Source organism: Dipodomys merriami, unplaced genomic scaffold, assembly GCF_024711535.1.
Source record: "Dipodomys merriami isolate MVZ:Mamm:240054 unplaced genomic scaffold, mDipMer1.0.p SCAF_120, whole genome shotgun sequence".
In the NCBI taxonomy this organism is placed as follows: domain Eukaryota; kingdom Metazoa; phylum Chordata; class Mammalia; order Rodentia; family Heteromyidae; genus Dipodomys; species Dipodomys merriami.
In genome coordinates, this window is record NW_027202494.1 from 3,642,430 (window position 1) to 3,657,885 (window position 15,456).

Consider the following 15,456-nt stretch of genomic DNA (forward strand, 5'->3'; position numbering starts at 1 on the left):
GTTTGTGGTCTGTAGCTCTGTGGGTTTTGTGGATCCACCTCTGCGGTGCCACACACGGCAGCTTTGTCACCAAAAAGTTCCCTTATGCAGTCACTTTGTCATCATTCCCTCCTCTGCTGGCTCCACTCATCTAAGTCATAAAACATAGAGCCTTTGGGTCTGTCTTTTTTTCCTTGGCAAATGAACTTGAGATTCACTCAGCTGCCTTGCAAGTCAGTGTTTCCCCCCTTTTCTTTCTGAGTAGTGATCCAGTGTTATATGGGTGGACTTCGGTTTGTTTATCTGTGAGCTTGTTGGAAGATATCTTTGCTATTTCCTCTCTTGAACAGTTCTGAGCAAAGCAAGCACGAGAATTCACTTGTGGATTTTGTTTTGAGTAAATATTGTACCTGTTCTTATTTCTGCTTTCATAATTTTATTCTTTTTGGCTCTTATTCTCAAATACTCTTTCATTTTTAAGATACCTCTTGCAGTATAGGTCTTATTTCCATCCTCTTGATTGATTTGAAATGTTTATTTTTGTTTCTATACGTTTCATCTGTGTTTTCCACACAATTTTATTAAGGCATTATTTACCTGCACACCAACCTCACAGACTGTTAAGTGTAAAGTTGATTTTTCACAGATGTCTATGGAGACCACAGTGGTCAAATTATGGCGCATTTCTGCCTCCTGGAAAGCTTATTTGTGGCTTTTGTAGTCATTCTCCTTTCTAGCCCCGCACCAGCATCCTGCAGCCACTGATCTTTGATCTTGTGGATATGCTTTGCCTGCAAGGTGCTTTCCTAGGTCGGGCCTCTTTCTTTCAGCTGATGTTTGTGCAGTTTGCTCGAAGTAGATGTTTATCCATTGTCCTTTCTGTCAACAAGCAGCAGATCGTTGCCTGATTATACTGTAATTTATTTAGCTGCACAAATATTTTATTTCTCTGGTTTCTGGCTACTGTGAATAAAAATGCTATGCTCATTTGTATCATTTTTGTATCATTTGTGCCAATGCTAGGACTTGAACTCAGCACCTCACACTTTACCACTTGAGCCACAGCTCTACTTATGACTTTTTGCTAATTAATTGGAGATAAGATGGACTTTTCCTGCTTGAGCTGGCTTTGAACCATGATCCCCATATCTCAATCTTCTATGCAGATAGGATTATATGCATGAGCCACCAGCACCTGCCTAAGAAACTGTTTTTTTAAAAAAATAATATATACATTTTTTCTCATATTTTTGCTTTCTGTTTTCACATTTAAAGTAAATAATCCTTTGAGAACCACTTTGAATCTGCTTCTGATTTTATCATACTCAGTAATGATTTAGGATTAACTGTAGATATTCAGTTGGTCTTATTGTTTAGTGTTAATCCTCACATGTAACCTCCCTGCACTTTCTTAAGTATGAAGTTCAAAGACAGGTTGAAAAATCAGTTTTTGAAATACCCGTTTGAGTCAATATTTTTAATACTTGGTCTTCTAAGACATGAGATGTCTTCCTTCTTCTCAAACGAGGGACCACAGAATCACTTGAACAAATGTAGAATTCTTGAATTAGAAATATTTATTTCCTCCTCACATATTATGGCATATAATAGTCTCTAAAATTGATCTGATTCTTGTTCTTATCATTTTGGATGGCTCCTGATAGTCGTACATTTGTTATTTTGGAATAAAGATGCTTGTGCCCAGCCTGAAAGTTGACATTTTTTTCAGCCTCTCTTTCTGCCATCACTGAGATATTTTCTTGACCTGCAAACTGAGAATATGAGAGATTTTTTTCTGTTATGTCTTTGGTTAGTATTTCTGTTCCATTTTGATTTTTTTCCCTCTGTTGGACTTACATTGGTTGGATCTGTGTAACCTCTCCCAGATATCTATTCTTACTTTCTTCACTATTTTCTTTAAAATGTGTGGCCTTTTCTCTGCCTTCCTGGAGAACTTTTGTGTATGTAGTCTACATCACTGATTTGATTTCTGCATATTGATTCTATCCTTTCCTGGTTCCAATGGGAATTTTCTTCTTTTGCTTGTAGTTTCCTTTTGGTTTCTTTATGTGCTTTCTTATGTAATGAATCTTCTTTCATTTCAGTTTCCTTTTGAACCTGTTGGTTTCACTTCATCATTTTCCCCTTTTAAATACAGAGGCCATATTTTCTATTATCTTGGAAGACATACCACAGTACTATTAAAAAATGTATAGGCCCTGATCAGAGCAAGGCTCCTCTATCTGTGAGATGTCTCAGCTGTGGTCTGGGCATCTGTCTTAGTCACCTTCATCATGTTGCCCGTGTCTATTGGTTGGACCTCACATTGAGGCTAGTTTGATTGACCTGGTCCTGAGACAGATATCTTGGCCAGGGAGCGATTTCCTTGGGATGGCTCTCCAGGCATGAGCAAGAGAAGCCATTGTGCCTCCTATGTTCCTTTGACCAGATCACTAGAAGCAAGCGCTTCTAGTAACCTCAACAGCTCATGGCAAGTTGCTTCTAGAATGTTCTCTATCTTCTTCCTTCTTGAAGGCTATATATACCAAGTTTAATGATGGGGTTCCTGAATCCTTCTACCCACAAAGGAGTTGTTCTGTGAAGCTAAAGGATTCACAAGGCATGGTCCTCATGGATGTGGGGTTTGTGGTTTGGCATCAGGAATGAACTATGTGTCTGCCACATAGCATGGCCACACTGATGCATATATGTGCAGGCTGTAGGGGAGAATGAAGGAAGGAGTGACATTGACCAAGAGACATTAAAAAAGCCTCACAAACTAAAACAAGGTATGTTGCTCAACACCACAGCACCACATTTTCTTGCTCTTTCCTGCCAGAGACTAAGATACAGACCAACAATGCATTTTCTCAGGCCAGCCTCATCAGCTGCAGAGCTGTTCTGTGTTTTTGGGCAACCCTGGTCCACAGCAACTATACTGTATCCAGTGCCCCTGTGTGATGGGAAGCTGGGGTAAGGACTGTGATAGTGACTAGGGAGGAGGCACACACTGCATGCATTGTGTCCACAGGAGACTCGAGCTTGGGAAGTTAGTCCTGAATGATACAAAAGTGCCACAAGTATTCATTGACCCTGCAAGGTATTGAGAGAAGACCACTGTAGACCTCATCAAGTTGAGCCCATTTGATATGGTGTAGCCATTGAAAGTGTGGGGTTCGGAGCCCAGGTGATTGGCACTCTGATTATTTCTCAGAGGTGGGGCCCTGGACAAGGTCCATATCCTCTGAAAGAAGGATCATGCTTATAATCCTAGCTACTTAGAAGGCTGAGATGGGGAGGATCATGGCTCAAGGCTACCTGGGACAGACAGATTAGCAAAGGCCCGTCTCAGTTCATAGCCAAGTGCGGTAGAATGTGTTTCATCCCAAGGCTAGCCTGAGCAGAGAAGTTCATGAAACTCCCTCTCAGAAGAAGCTAGGTGTGGCACAGCACACGTGCCAGGCTAGCTCTGGGGAGAGGTGAAAAATAGGAGTATCATGGTTTAGGTGTGTACCTGAGAAGGAATGAGACCCTGCCTCAGAAATGACCAGTGCAGGAAAAGCATTTAAGACATGATGCATGGCTCAGTGATAGAGTGACTGCCTAGTGAATAATAATGCCCTGAGTTCCAATACCAGTACTGCCAAGAAGGAGAAAATTATGTTCTCACTTTGAAGATTCACTGAGCTAATAGATAGGGATTGTGAACGTCCGTGGCTGGCTCTTGGCGAGTGTTACAGCGAGGTCGGATATTGCGGTTGCTATTTTGTTAGCCTGGCAATGGAAGGTTGAGGAGCTAGATGGCCTTGGATGGTGTCTCACTGCTTCAGCTTCCCTCCGTTTCTGAGCGTCCAGTTTGGCCTCCACTGACTTGTTCTGCTCCGAGGAGCCTCCTTGTCCGGCTCCTTTGAGGCCCTTCCTCTCACCTGTGCTTCTCTTGGCACTCCGCTCTCTTCCCACAGTCCTTTCTGCAGAATATGTTGTGCCTACTCTTTTCACGGCTGTCCCCCACTGGACCACGGGTGCCCTGATGGTCTGTGGGGTTCAAATCTTGGTTAACTACACCGACTGACTCTGTGGAGGGAAGCTACCTACCTTCTTGATGTCTTCATGTCCTATCTGCCCTCTAGAAATCTCAACATCCTTATTCATCCAGTGGTAAGAATTTACACCCAGGTGAAATACTGGGGGCAAAATGAAACCTGACACCTTGTAAGTGATTATCAGAGTTCCTAGAACATGTACCAATCCAGGTGACTGTCATCATTATTATCCTTAATAACACAGCCATCCGTGGGTCCCTGTGGCACAGGTAATAATTGCATCAGAGCTTCCCTGCCTCCCCTCCCCCCTTGCTGTGGAATAGTCTCAAGTCTGGGATCACAAAGAGTAACGGTTAATTAATGATTTAGTTGAACTCCAAGGAATAGTTCTGAGTCTCAGACTGCTCATCTTTGAAGAAAAGAAGCTGGTGGAGGTATAAGCATGCTTGATTTCCTTAGCATCATTCATATACTTTAGCACGTGTAAGTCCAAGAGAAGGGGTCTAATTTGCACTGCTACTGCACATGACCTGTGTGGTGGAGAGGCTGATGAGTCGGGGTCAGAGCTGCCAGGACTGGTGCACATTGCTGAGTTGCCAGCAGGCATGTGCAGTTAGGACACTGAGGAGAATGCTGGGGAGCTTTAGGAGGAGAGAGGACTCCCTATATGAGGAATATTGCGGCATAAGCAAGGTCAGGTTCTAGGTGACTCGGATCTTCATTACCAACAGAGCAAACTGGCATTCAGATGATGTCTGAGACCCGGTGAGAAGAGAGGGAGCAGTGGGAGGTAAAGGAGGGTCTCCACAGCTTCCCTCCTTTTTCTCTGTGGACATTTTGGACTTTGGCAAGAAGCAATTCTTTTTCTGAACCTGAGAATAACACTCACTTGTTTGTTTAAACGCTGCATTAGATGAGATATATAGAAACATTCCCGTCCACTGTTCTGTGTGTAAGAGAGCAACCCCTTTGTTTCCATAGAGTGCTTTGGAGTGCTCCACATTACCATCTCTTCAGTTCTTCTAACAACTGTGTTGGTGGTAGTTGTTACTATAAACTCCTGTTTTTACAGCTGGGGATGCTAAGGTCCAGAGAGGTTGACTAGTGGCTCCTGGTCTTAGGGATAGAAAGTGGCAGAGCCAACAGATTTTCCTTCCAAAGATCAGGCTATCAGAGATGGTCCTGTTAGTAGTATTTATAGTCAAGTGTCCAGTGGCTTTGTGGATGAGATCAGAGGTGAAAGCAGTTATTTTTTTAAGTCCCCCATAAAGCAACTTGTGACTCTGTGATTGAAACCTCAAGTAACATGGACAGAGTGAAGTGAAGTTCTTCCTCTGTGTGACCCCCGCATCCTTGCTACCCCACCAGGCTTCTGGAGCAGCCCCGATCTGCATAGCTGCCTTTCAGACTTAGAAAGGCTCCGTGGAGTGGTTGGTCTCTTTTGCTTCTTTCCAGGGAAGAGCTGGTTGTCCTAAGACGTCTGGTGGCAGCATGGGGAGACATTGTGTCTGCAGATACCACCAAGGTTTGGGTCCTAGGAGGCTGTGTGAGATGAAGTGACCTTTGGAGTTGCATATGAAAATGCATGTTTGTATATTCTCCACAGCTGCCCTGTGAAGCCGCCGTGCTACTTCCTCCTTGCTGTATGAGTCATCCGAGGCCCACAGTGGTTTAGAAACTTGCTTAGGAACATGAGATAAGGCTTGACGGTATTTAAACTAGATGATCTTGCTCCAAAGCCTGTGTTATTGAATATACTATGCTCATTTTTTCCCCTAAGTTCATTTTGTTAAGTGACTGACATCTGTCCATCCACTCATCCATTTAGAGACCAGCTCTCCATCCTTTCATCTACCACCTACCTGTTCATGTGTCTCACCATCCACTTCTCTTTCTGTTATCGATCTGTTCATCCATCTACCTATCCATCCTCTGATTTCGCTGTTCATCATTCAGTGATCAGTCCATCCTTAATCCAGCCATCCACTCACTGTCCATCTTTTCATCAGCCTCCCCTCCCCTCTGCATTCATTATGTTGGCTATCTGTCTAACATGCTCCTTTGCTTCATTTGATATCCTCTCATCTGAGAGCCAAGCATTTTCTGCCTTCCCTTCCCTTACTCTCTCTTCCTTTCCCTCCCTTCTTCTCTCTTCCTTCTCTCCCTCCTTCTCGCCCTCTCCTTTTTGGAGAGCTCAGGGCCTTGCGCTTGCTAGCCAGGTGCTTTACCACTTGGATCACTCTTTTGTTGGTTATTTCAAGATAGGTTCTTTCTGTATGCCTGGGCTTCTCTAGGCTGAGATCCATTTATGTATGCTTCTTTATGTCATTGGCATAACAGGTGTGTGACTCTGTGGCCAAGCATTATGTTCCCCTGTAGCTGGGATGAAGACATGTATCACATTGCTAGCCTTTGGGTAAGATGAAGACTCAGAACTTTTTACTAGTGCTGGCTTTGAACTGCAATCCTTTAGATTTCCACCTTCCAAGTAGCTAAGATTATGGGCTTCAACCACCATGCCCATCAGATTGTGTGTTTTCTAAACCTGAAAACCTCCTGAATACACATTCCCTTGTTCTCAAGGACTTGTGTGGGCTTTTGCCATTCTGATTCCGCGCCCTTGGGAGTGATGCTGTTCTAGGCTGGGTTGGGCTGCTTTGTCACCTTCCTCCCTCTGCAGGCATGCGGAAGGTCTCTCCCTACAAAGGCCTCAAAATGAAGCAAAGCTACAAGCCCATCCACAACTCCTCTGGGCTTTCTGAAGAGCATTGACAAATATTTCACCAGTGTTCCTTGACCTATAGATTGGAAGTTGGATGAGTTGGGCATGAGTTTACTTTTTTACAAACTAGTATAGAGTTTGTGTGGCATATCTGTAAATTATGCAGTAAATTTCAAACAGATGTCCACAGAGCATTTTATAAGGAAAGAAATTTTAATTGGCCTGTTTAAATGGAGATAAATCAATTATGGAAACAATTAAAATTGTCTATGAGAGGCAGTATTGGGAAGAGGAAACATGGCTTAGCTATTTCCATATTTATTAAGTGCAAGGCAATAAAAACTGTTTAATTATTTTGCATAGCCTCTGTTGTGCATAAACCAGTGAGAGACAATCCCTCTTTACAAAAATTCAAACATGTAAACAGAGGCCACTAATGAACCCTGCCTGAATTTCAGTTTAACTTCACCCACTTTACTCTTCCCATATTTCTTCATATGTTTCCACGTTGTAGTCTTGACTTAATTACATCACAATTCCATTCCATACAATTACATGTGCACTCAAATATAATATACTTTTGAATATAATCATTTACGCTTTTTATTGAAACAGCATCTTTGGGGTAGAACACTGGGAATTTTCACTGTGTGTTTTTTTTTTTTGGGGGGGGGTCCAGTCATGGGGCCTGAACTCTGGGCCTGGGTGCTGTCCCTCAGCTCTTCAGCTCAAGGCTAGCGCTCTATCACTTGAGCCACAGTGCCACTTCCGGCTTTTTTCTTTTGGCTTATGTGGTGCTAAGGAATCGAACCCAGGGCCTCATGCATGTAAGGCAAGCGCTCTACCACTGAGCCACCTTCCCAGCCCCATCACTGTGTTTTTTTTTAAATATTAAAAAAAACCTCAAATCTGAATTGTCTGATACCCTTTGCTTAGTTCATCTGCCATTTGCATGAGGACTACTTTTGTTACTTTGAAGACACAGAGACCGTAGCACTTGGCTTGAAACTAGGAGGTAGGTTCAGATCCCACCCTGACATCATCCTGGCCATTTGTTGGAGTCCCCTTCACATTTGGTTTCTTCATCTAAAATTGTGGTGTACCCCATAGGGCTCTGCTAGCCACATGGTGGGCTCCCCCAAAATGTTCTATCTCTTGGCCTTCTAAGTGTGCTCCTATGGTGCACCAGGTTTCCTGCTTGGCTTTGTTCATTATAATCTTTTCTGGTTGAGCTGAAAGAATTGTGCTGCTGAGACAGTGACCTTGTGGTTAAGACTGGTGCCTGATGACAAAATCCCAGCATCCGAACAGAGCACCGAGAAGTCCTCTGAGCTACACTAGTGCATTGCTCTTGCAGAAATGAATGTGTGGTACTTCTGTACATTGTGTGTGTGTGTGTGTGTGTGTGTGTGTGTGTGTGTGTGTGGGGTACTTCTGTACATTTTGTGTGTGTGTGTGGTACTTCTGTACATTGTGTGTGTGTGTGTGTGTGTGGTACTTCTGTACATTTTGTGTGTGTGTGTGGTACTTCTGTACATTGTGTGTGTGTGTGTGTGTGTGTGAGGTACTTCTGTACGTTTTGTATGTGTGGGGGGGTACTTCTGTACATTTTTTTGTGTGTGTGGTACTTCTGTACAGTGTGTGTGTGTGGTACTTCTGTACATTTTGTGTGTGTGTGGGAACTTCTGTACATTTTTTTGTGTGTGGGTACTTCTGTACATTGTGTGTGTGTGCGCATGTGCTCTCATGTGTGCACGCATGTGCACACATGGCACACACAGAGTAGGAGAGTAGGACTGGTGTGAGCATGGTCCTTGTGTAGCTCTGCCCTTCCCACCTGTGGGGCTTGGTTGAGTTCCTTCATCTCTCAGAACCCTAGTTCTCTCTTGGTAAAGTGGGGAAGTACTACCTCACTGGGTTGTTTTCAGGAGCATTTAAGATGGGCTGCAATTAGGATAACGTAGCGTAGTGCTGTGTATAGTATTGCTCAGAATGGAAAACCCACTCTGAATTGGTCTTTGGAAAAAAAAATAAGCCAATTTTGCTGCTATGCAAAGAATGAGTCTCTTGAGAAAGCAAGCCTGCAGTGTGATTTCAGATGCGAGCAAGCATGGCTGGACACATGGCGGCCCCTGGCAGGGGATAGCGGCCGGGCACCGTGGGACGTGACCACCTAGCCGTATGCCTTTGATTTCATTGAGTGATGTCCCTGATGTTCCTGGCAGTGCCAGCTGTCCGAGGCCAGGTTCCGTGTCCTTGCTGCCCAGGACTGACTTTCTCTTTCCTCTCTGTGTCTGACGTTTTCCACCCAGGTTGAAAGGATTGTGGACAAGAGGAAGAACAAGAAAGGGAAGTGGGAGTACCTTATCCGATGGAAGGGCTACGGGAGCACGGAGGACACGTGGGAGCCGGAGCACCACCTCCTGCACTGTGAGGAGTTCATCGACGAGTTCAACGGGCTGCACGTGTCGAAGGACAAGCGGGTCAAGTCAGGGAAGCAGCCGGGCACCTCCAAGCTGCTGCGGGACTCCCGGGGCCCCGCTGTGGAGAAACTTCCCCACAGGTCTTCAGAGCCCGCCAAGAGCAAAGGGACTTCCCACAAGCGAAAGCGCATCAATCCTCTGTCCAAGCCCAAGAAGGGGCATTCAGGCAAGCCCCCCGCAGGTGGCGACAGGGCAGCTAAGACAGTGTCTTACAGGACTACACCCAGCGGCCTGCAGATCATGCCCCTGAAGAAGGCCCAGAACGGCTTGGAAAACGGGGACGCTGGCTCTGAGAAGGATGAGAGTCATTTTGGAAACGAGTCCCACCAGCCGGACTTGGATTTGAATGACCACGACGGAGAGCAGGAGGCCGGCGACAGTGACGGGACCCACTCGGCGCTGGTGGAGAATGGGCTTGGTTGGTGTTTTTCTTTTCCCTTGGGTTTGGTTTTGGTCAGGTGGGTGGGTGGCCTGCAGTCTAGGGAACGGGGAGGATGCTCTCTTCCTGACTCCTAGCTTTCCAGTCATGTTCCCTCTGTTCATCCCCCTTGTCCAGGGCTGTGGGTCTTATTTCCAAATTAGGCCCCGGCTGCTATAACAAAATCTGGAGGCTTGGTAATCTATCAGCAATAGAAATTGGTTTCCCACAGTTCTGGTGGCTGGAAGTTCAAGGTCAAGGTGCCAGCAGTGTCAGTGCCTGGTGGGGGCTGCTCTTCAGAGGGGCATCATGGAACTGTCCTGACATGGTACAGGGTGGGTGTGGGGTGGGAGGCGTGGCCCTTTTCAGGCCGCTAACTCCTCTGGAGCTGAGCCCTCCACCTCTTGATGCTTCTGCATTGGGGGTGAGGTTTCAACCTGGGAATTTCTGGGGAAGGGAGTGTGGGACACTGGTATCCAGACTGTAGCAGGTGCACAGTGTCATCCTGACACCATCCCAGGCTAATTCCCTGAGTTTGCACTCTCTTGCTCCATCCTGGAAGCAACACAGCTTGTGTACACCATGTTCCATCCTGGAATTCCACCCTCCTGCTGAGTCTGTACAGGCAAAGCTAAGGAAAGAGGAGGCAATGGCCCAGGTAATTTGAGCTCCCACACCTGCCGTTTCCTCAGCAGGTAGATTGCTCTGGAACTGAGTCCTAGGGGGCCCTGTGTCTTCCTGGGGAGCTGTCTGTGCCAAGGGATCGGTGTGTGTTCCCTTGTTTCTCAGACACCAACGTGTCTACCAGCGTGTACGTTGTCCTCTTCGCAGATAGCCTTGATCCTTGGCAGGTGGGGGATCCTGTGTGGGCATGGACAACCCATGCCAGGGAGAGCAGGGCCATCTGGCACCTGCAAGAATGCTGAGATGTAAGAGGAGTGATGTGAGAGTGTTGATGGAACTTTGGGGTTCACTGGGGTGAGCTCGCCATTTAAAGGACTCTTACTGGGGGGCTGGGAGCCCTCACTTGGAGGTTCTTTCTTCTCCAGAGTGGAGATTCACCCAAATAGGATTCATTTAGCCATCTCTGCCCCAGCGTGACTCACATTTCCGTCTGGAGATCCCTGGTGCTGGTGGGACTGTGCCTTCTATATATGTAAAAGCTGTTAGTTTTGAACGTGCAGCTCCTGGGGAGAAGTGGGCTGGGTACTGGAGGCTTGGCACAAGCGCCCATGTTTGCTGCTCCTGTAACAGCTGCCGCAGTCACCGGCTCCCTATGGCAGGCAGGGTGACAAGCGGCTCCAGGTGTCTGGGGCTCTGGCTGTGGGTATGGGGAGTAAGCCCAGCACCCTTGGCTGTTGGCACCCTCTGCCCTGCTCAGAACACAGCTGCCCCCAAGGAGGCAGACGTGCAAGGGAGGGTGGTTTTCTGATACTACTAGACCCTGGTGTGAAAGAGGTGGCGTCCCTCATCCTGAATTGCTTTCTAAAGAAGTGCTAACTCTTTGCTGTCTGTCTTTGGCTCTCATTGAGGCCAACCTGGTCTTGGCCTGCTGTCAGGCAGGTTACCTCACAACCGGGAGAAGCAGGTGAGGGCCACGGTTGTCTTGTCAGCTCCACTATGCTTATCTGGACGTCTCCCCCTTCTCATCTCTCTGGTGCTTCCAGTGTGCACAGCTGGGATGGGCAGGAGGAAGTGCCTGCCTCTCTCTGCTTTGCTCTGAGAGGGCCTTACTGCTTCATAGCGTGCCGTAATGGTGCCCATGAGGTCCACGTGGCTAAGCCAGTGCTTCCTGCACTGCATGCGTGTCAGATCAGCCGAAGACGGCGAGAGCTCATCACGTCTGTGCGCCAAGCATGGGGTGGGGCCCCAAGGGTGAGTTGACAGACCCAGGGCCACTCTGCTGCATTTTGACGCATGCTCGAAGGTAGCCTGAAGTAGCAATTAAATTTCACATTAGGCATCTGTGCACTTTGGATTCAATACTAATCTTTTTATCCAGCACTTCCTGGATTACTGCTGGAAGTAGAGTGGTAAAAGACAGGTAAGGGCTTTTCCTTCGGAAACTTACAGTCTACTTTCTGGTGAGTTAGAGCGGTTGCATCTAGCTCCGTGCTGAGAAAGTGTGTGGGGCTGATCACACATGTGTTACAGACAGGCGGTGCCACTGTTCCACCCACATGAATGTCCCAGCCACCGTCAGCTCTGCACATTCTAGCTAGATGGAGCTTTTTATTCAGGTATGCAGGTGACCTGAGGAAGGAAATGGCTGGAAATTATTGCCAGAGATAGCAAGGGCAATGGCCAAGAGAGTTGTTCTAGGTTCTTGAACAGACAAACTCAAGAGAGAAGAGGCTCTGTTGGAGGAGGGCAGCCCTGGTGAGGGAGTAGCCAGGCCTGGGGTGGAGCCCTGGTGTCCTCCTCCTACCCGCTCCCCTATTCTGTCTCCTGTGGTTCAATTCCCAGCACCCACTGCTGTGCCTGCAGACTTGCCATACCAATCACAGGCTTCCCTTTCCCTGGCAGAAAGGGATGGGCTATCCCAGGTGCCGCATACCAATGTGCTTTCCATGGTTTTCACTTCCTTGGGTGAATGAAAGGTCTGCATATGGAGTAGCGACCCGTGTGCTGCTGACTTCCCCAGGTTCTGTTGTGGGAAGACCTGCTAAATCGGGGCTCCGGCGGGTGGTGTTTTGGTTGCAGATTGTTTCCCCCAGCCATGTTTATGAGGTGTATGCTGTGCTCGTGTTGCTCTCAATTCTGATTTTTCTCAGGTCATGACAAATAGCTTTGTGGTTCAGATACCATCTGCCTCAGTACCCCTTAGGGAGCTTGTTAAAACTCACTCCACCCTGATCAAATGGCGGGGCCTCAGGTGGGGGGGCAGGGTCTGCATCTTACCTGTCAACGGAATTCTGAGAGTGGGTGTACACAGGTTGTGAGCAATCAGTCCTGGGTCCCTTGGAGGAGAGGAGGGCCGGAGTGATTGCTTGGATTTTAAGCCTGTATGTAGGAATGTGGACTTCCCAAGTTTTAAAACCTGACGATTTCTGTACCCTTTCCTGAACCCACCCTCTCTCTTTTTACCTAAAGCAGAGTTTTCACCTGAATGGAGAGGCAGTTGGGCTAGTTCGTTCCTCCCATTCTGTCTGGAGCTGCTGGTCATTCTCTTGTTTAGAGGTGTACAGAGCCGCATGTCCATTGACCTGAGGGGACATCGCTCCCTATGCCTCACCCTTCCCCTCTAGCCCGAGAAGGACACGCAGATGCCTGCTGCTCTCCAAAGCCTATGGCCCACGTCCACGTTGCTTTAAGTTTTGAGGGTCCTTTCCTAGTCTGAAGACTGTCCTCCGTCTCCCAACTCTTTTAATCTCAGACGTCGCTTGAGTCTATGTTTTCCCCATTATTCCTGCTGTTGAATGCGGCATCCCACAGATTCTGGCAACCTTTGCTGTCTTCTGTCTTTTGATCTTTTAAGATCATCATAGCCTTTGCTTCTAAGAATATTTGTTTATCGCATCTTACTCTTTCAAGGTGATTATCATTTTTCCTTTATTGGTCAAAAGCAGGAACCGTGTTTGGAAAACAGGGTACGGTGGCATATGCCGGCACTCAGGAGGCTAAAGCAGGGTTGTGAGTTTGAGGCCAGCCTGAGTTACAAAGCTGTTTCATAGAGGAGCACTTTAGTGCTAGTGCCAGTGGAGGAGTGCCCTGTCACTCTCCAGCCTCAGTTTCTCAGAGGTGGAGCCAGAAGTAGGTCTGAAGAGTGGGTAAGAATGCACATGTGCATTTCCATCAAGTTATCTGCTTCTTCTCTCTCCCCACCATGCTTAAGACCATCATCCTGGATTAATGAGCGCTAGGATGGCAAGATGGATATGTAGGGGCTCCTGCATGCTGGTTGTTACAGGGAGAGAGGTAAAGTGTGTCTGTACTCTGGATCTTAAAGTTTGCTTCTAGAAAACTTGGAGAATAGAATGTTTGTGAATTGAAGTTTTGGAGGATAGGAACTTACCCTGAGGTACAGCCTTGAGGTTTGCAAAGTAGCACCAGCAATCATGCAGTTCTAATCAGCAGTACTCTCTGTATGACAGAAGTGGAGGGTGAAGTTACATGAGGGCTCAGGTTGGGGCCAGCAGAGAGACCCAGGCAGGGTGCTCCAGCTCTGGCTGCTGAACTGCTCAACTTGCTTCCAGACAGTAAAAAGTGATCCCAAAGCTCTGATTGTTCAGACGTGGGACAGGAGTGCTGCTGGGACCCGCCTCTGCTTCCCAGCCCCCCTTGCTTCCTGTCCGACCGACATGATGTAAGCCTACAGGACGAGCTCTCCACGGTTCAGTTTGAAAACTTGGATATAATGGTCCGTTTCCTAGAATATTAAAATTTAACTAAATCGAATGTGACATTAGAAATTTCACAGAAGGATCCTGAAAGAAAGAACACAAGGTCTATGTGATTTTACAGGCGCTTTGGAACATTCTAGAGCAGGTAATCTAGGCCCATGGTACACATCATCCCTGCTGGTCCAGATGATTGCAGAAAGCAGAGAAAGAGAGCACGTGGAGTCCAGGAAATCCTAGACTTCAAAGCAGGCAGAGAGAGGAGGAGGAAGACAGTTCATAGGACAGCCTCACTCAGGTGCTGGACAATTCTGAAGAGCCCAGCCCACAGACGCTTTCCCAACGCTTGACCCTTCCAGGAGCTTCTCACTCTGGCCCTCTCGAAGTTGGTTCCAGCGCATGACTGAAGAGCTACGGCTGTTTCTAGAGGCTTCCAGCTTAATCTGGAAGAGCCTTTTCAGGGACAGCTATCTCAGGACAGACCTGAGCGTCCTGGGACAGGGTCCCAACCCATGAGTCCAGGCCAGCGTCCACGTGATGCCTCTTGCCAACCCAGGCGTCCGTTTCCCCAGCACAACGTTCTCTTCACGGGTGCGGAGCCCCAGCTCTCAGGTCTACAAATGCTGACCCATCCTTTGAGTGTTCAGAAGTAGGGGATTCTCCAAACCGGTAACAGCAACAACAGAAGCTATGAAGGTTTTGTGTTTTGCTTCAAAATGTCACAAGTTAGTACTTTGTGCTAATGAATGAACTTAAAATAACCCATTTATGCTTTTATATTATGACCCTGTCCGGCTTGGCCACTCCATCCTTTGGAAGTGCCAAGCTGTGATGGAAAATCTGACTCTCCTACCAGGAGCAACCTGACCCCTGGCAAGTCCAAGGGAGAAATAGACTCCCCATTGGGCTCCTGAGCCTGGGGTTTGGTTTGGCATCTAGAAGGGGCGGATGGGATTCTGATGCTGGCTTTCCCTGCCAGCTCAGAAGCTTTTCGTGATTGGCCACCTAAGAAATGTCTGAGGAACTATTTTCTTGTTGCCAATCATCTGTGTCTAGCCTTGTGGGGGTGAAGTGGGGAGTAGATGCTTCCTTCCTAGTGAAAGCATTGTGTGGAGTAGGTACCGTGTCTCTAGAGGACTCGAAGCAAGAATAAAATTAGTTTACTGGTCACCCACAGTGTGGCAGAATGTTGACCACCATTGACTTTGTTGACCTCCTTTTTATTTTATTTTTATACTTTTTGTTAAAAGATTCTGCACTCCTCTTTTACAATGTCTTTGAAAAAGAGAGAAAAGTACTTACATGACATAGTTTAAGTTCTTGTAGGGTTTTATTATTTTGTTTCCCTTTTATTTCTTTCCTTTTCCTTTTTCTTTCCTCTCCTCTCCTCAATTCTCTGTGTCTCTGTATTCCTCTTAATTTTTAGTTACAAAAGTGATGTATCTGATTGTACAAATTCCTACAACATGGA

At 46.9% G+C, this 15,456-nt stretch overlaps 1 protein-coding gene across 2 annotated transcripts in view; it reads left to right on the plus strand.

Annotated features, from left to right (window-relative positions):
• Cdyl2 (chromodomain Y like 2) overlaps positions 1–15,456 on the plus strand; it is a 104,264-nt gene that overhangs the window by 49,010 nt on the left and 39,798 nt on the right. For both annotated transcript variants that reach the window (XM_070016965.1, XM_070016964.1), the window contains exon 2: positions 9,057–9,645. In XM_070016965.1, the coding sequence (XP_069873066.1) occupies positions 9,057–9,645 (589 nt within the window). The remainder of the gene's footprint in view (positions 1–9,056; positions 9,646–15,456) is intronic.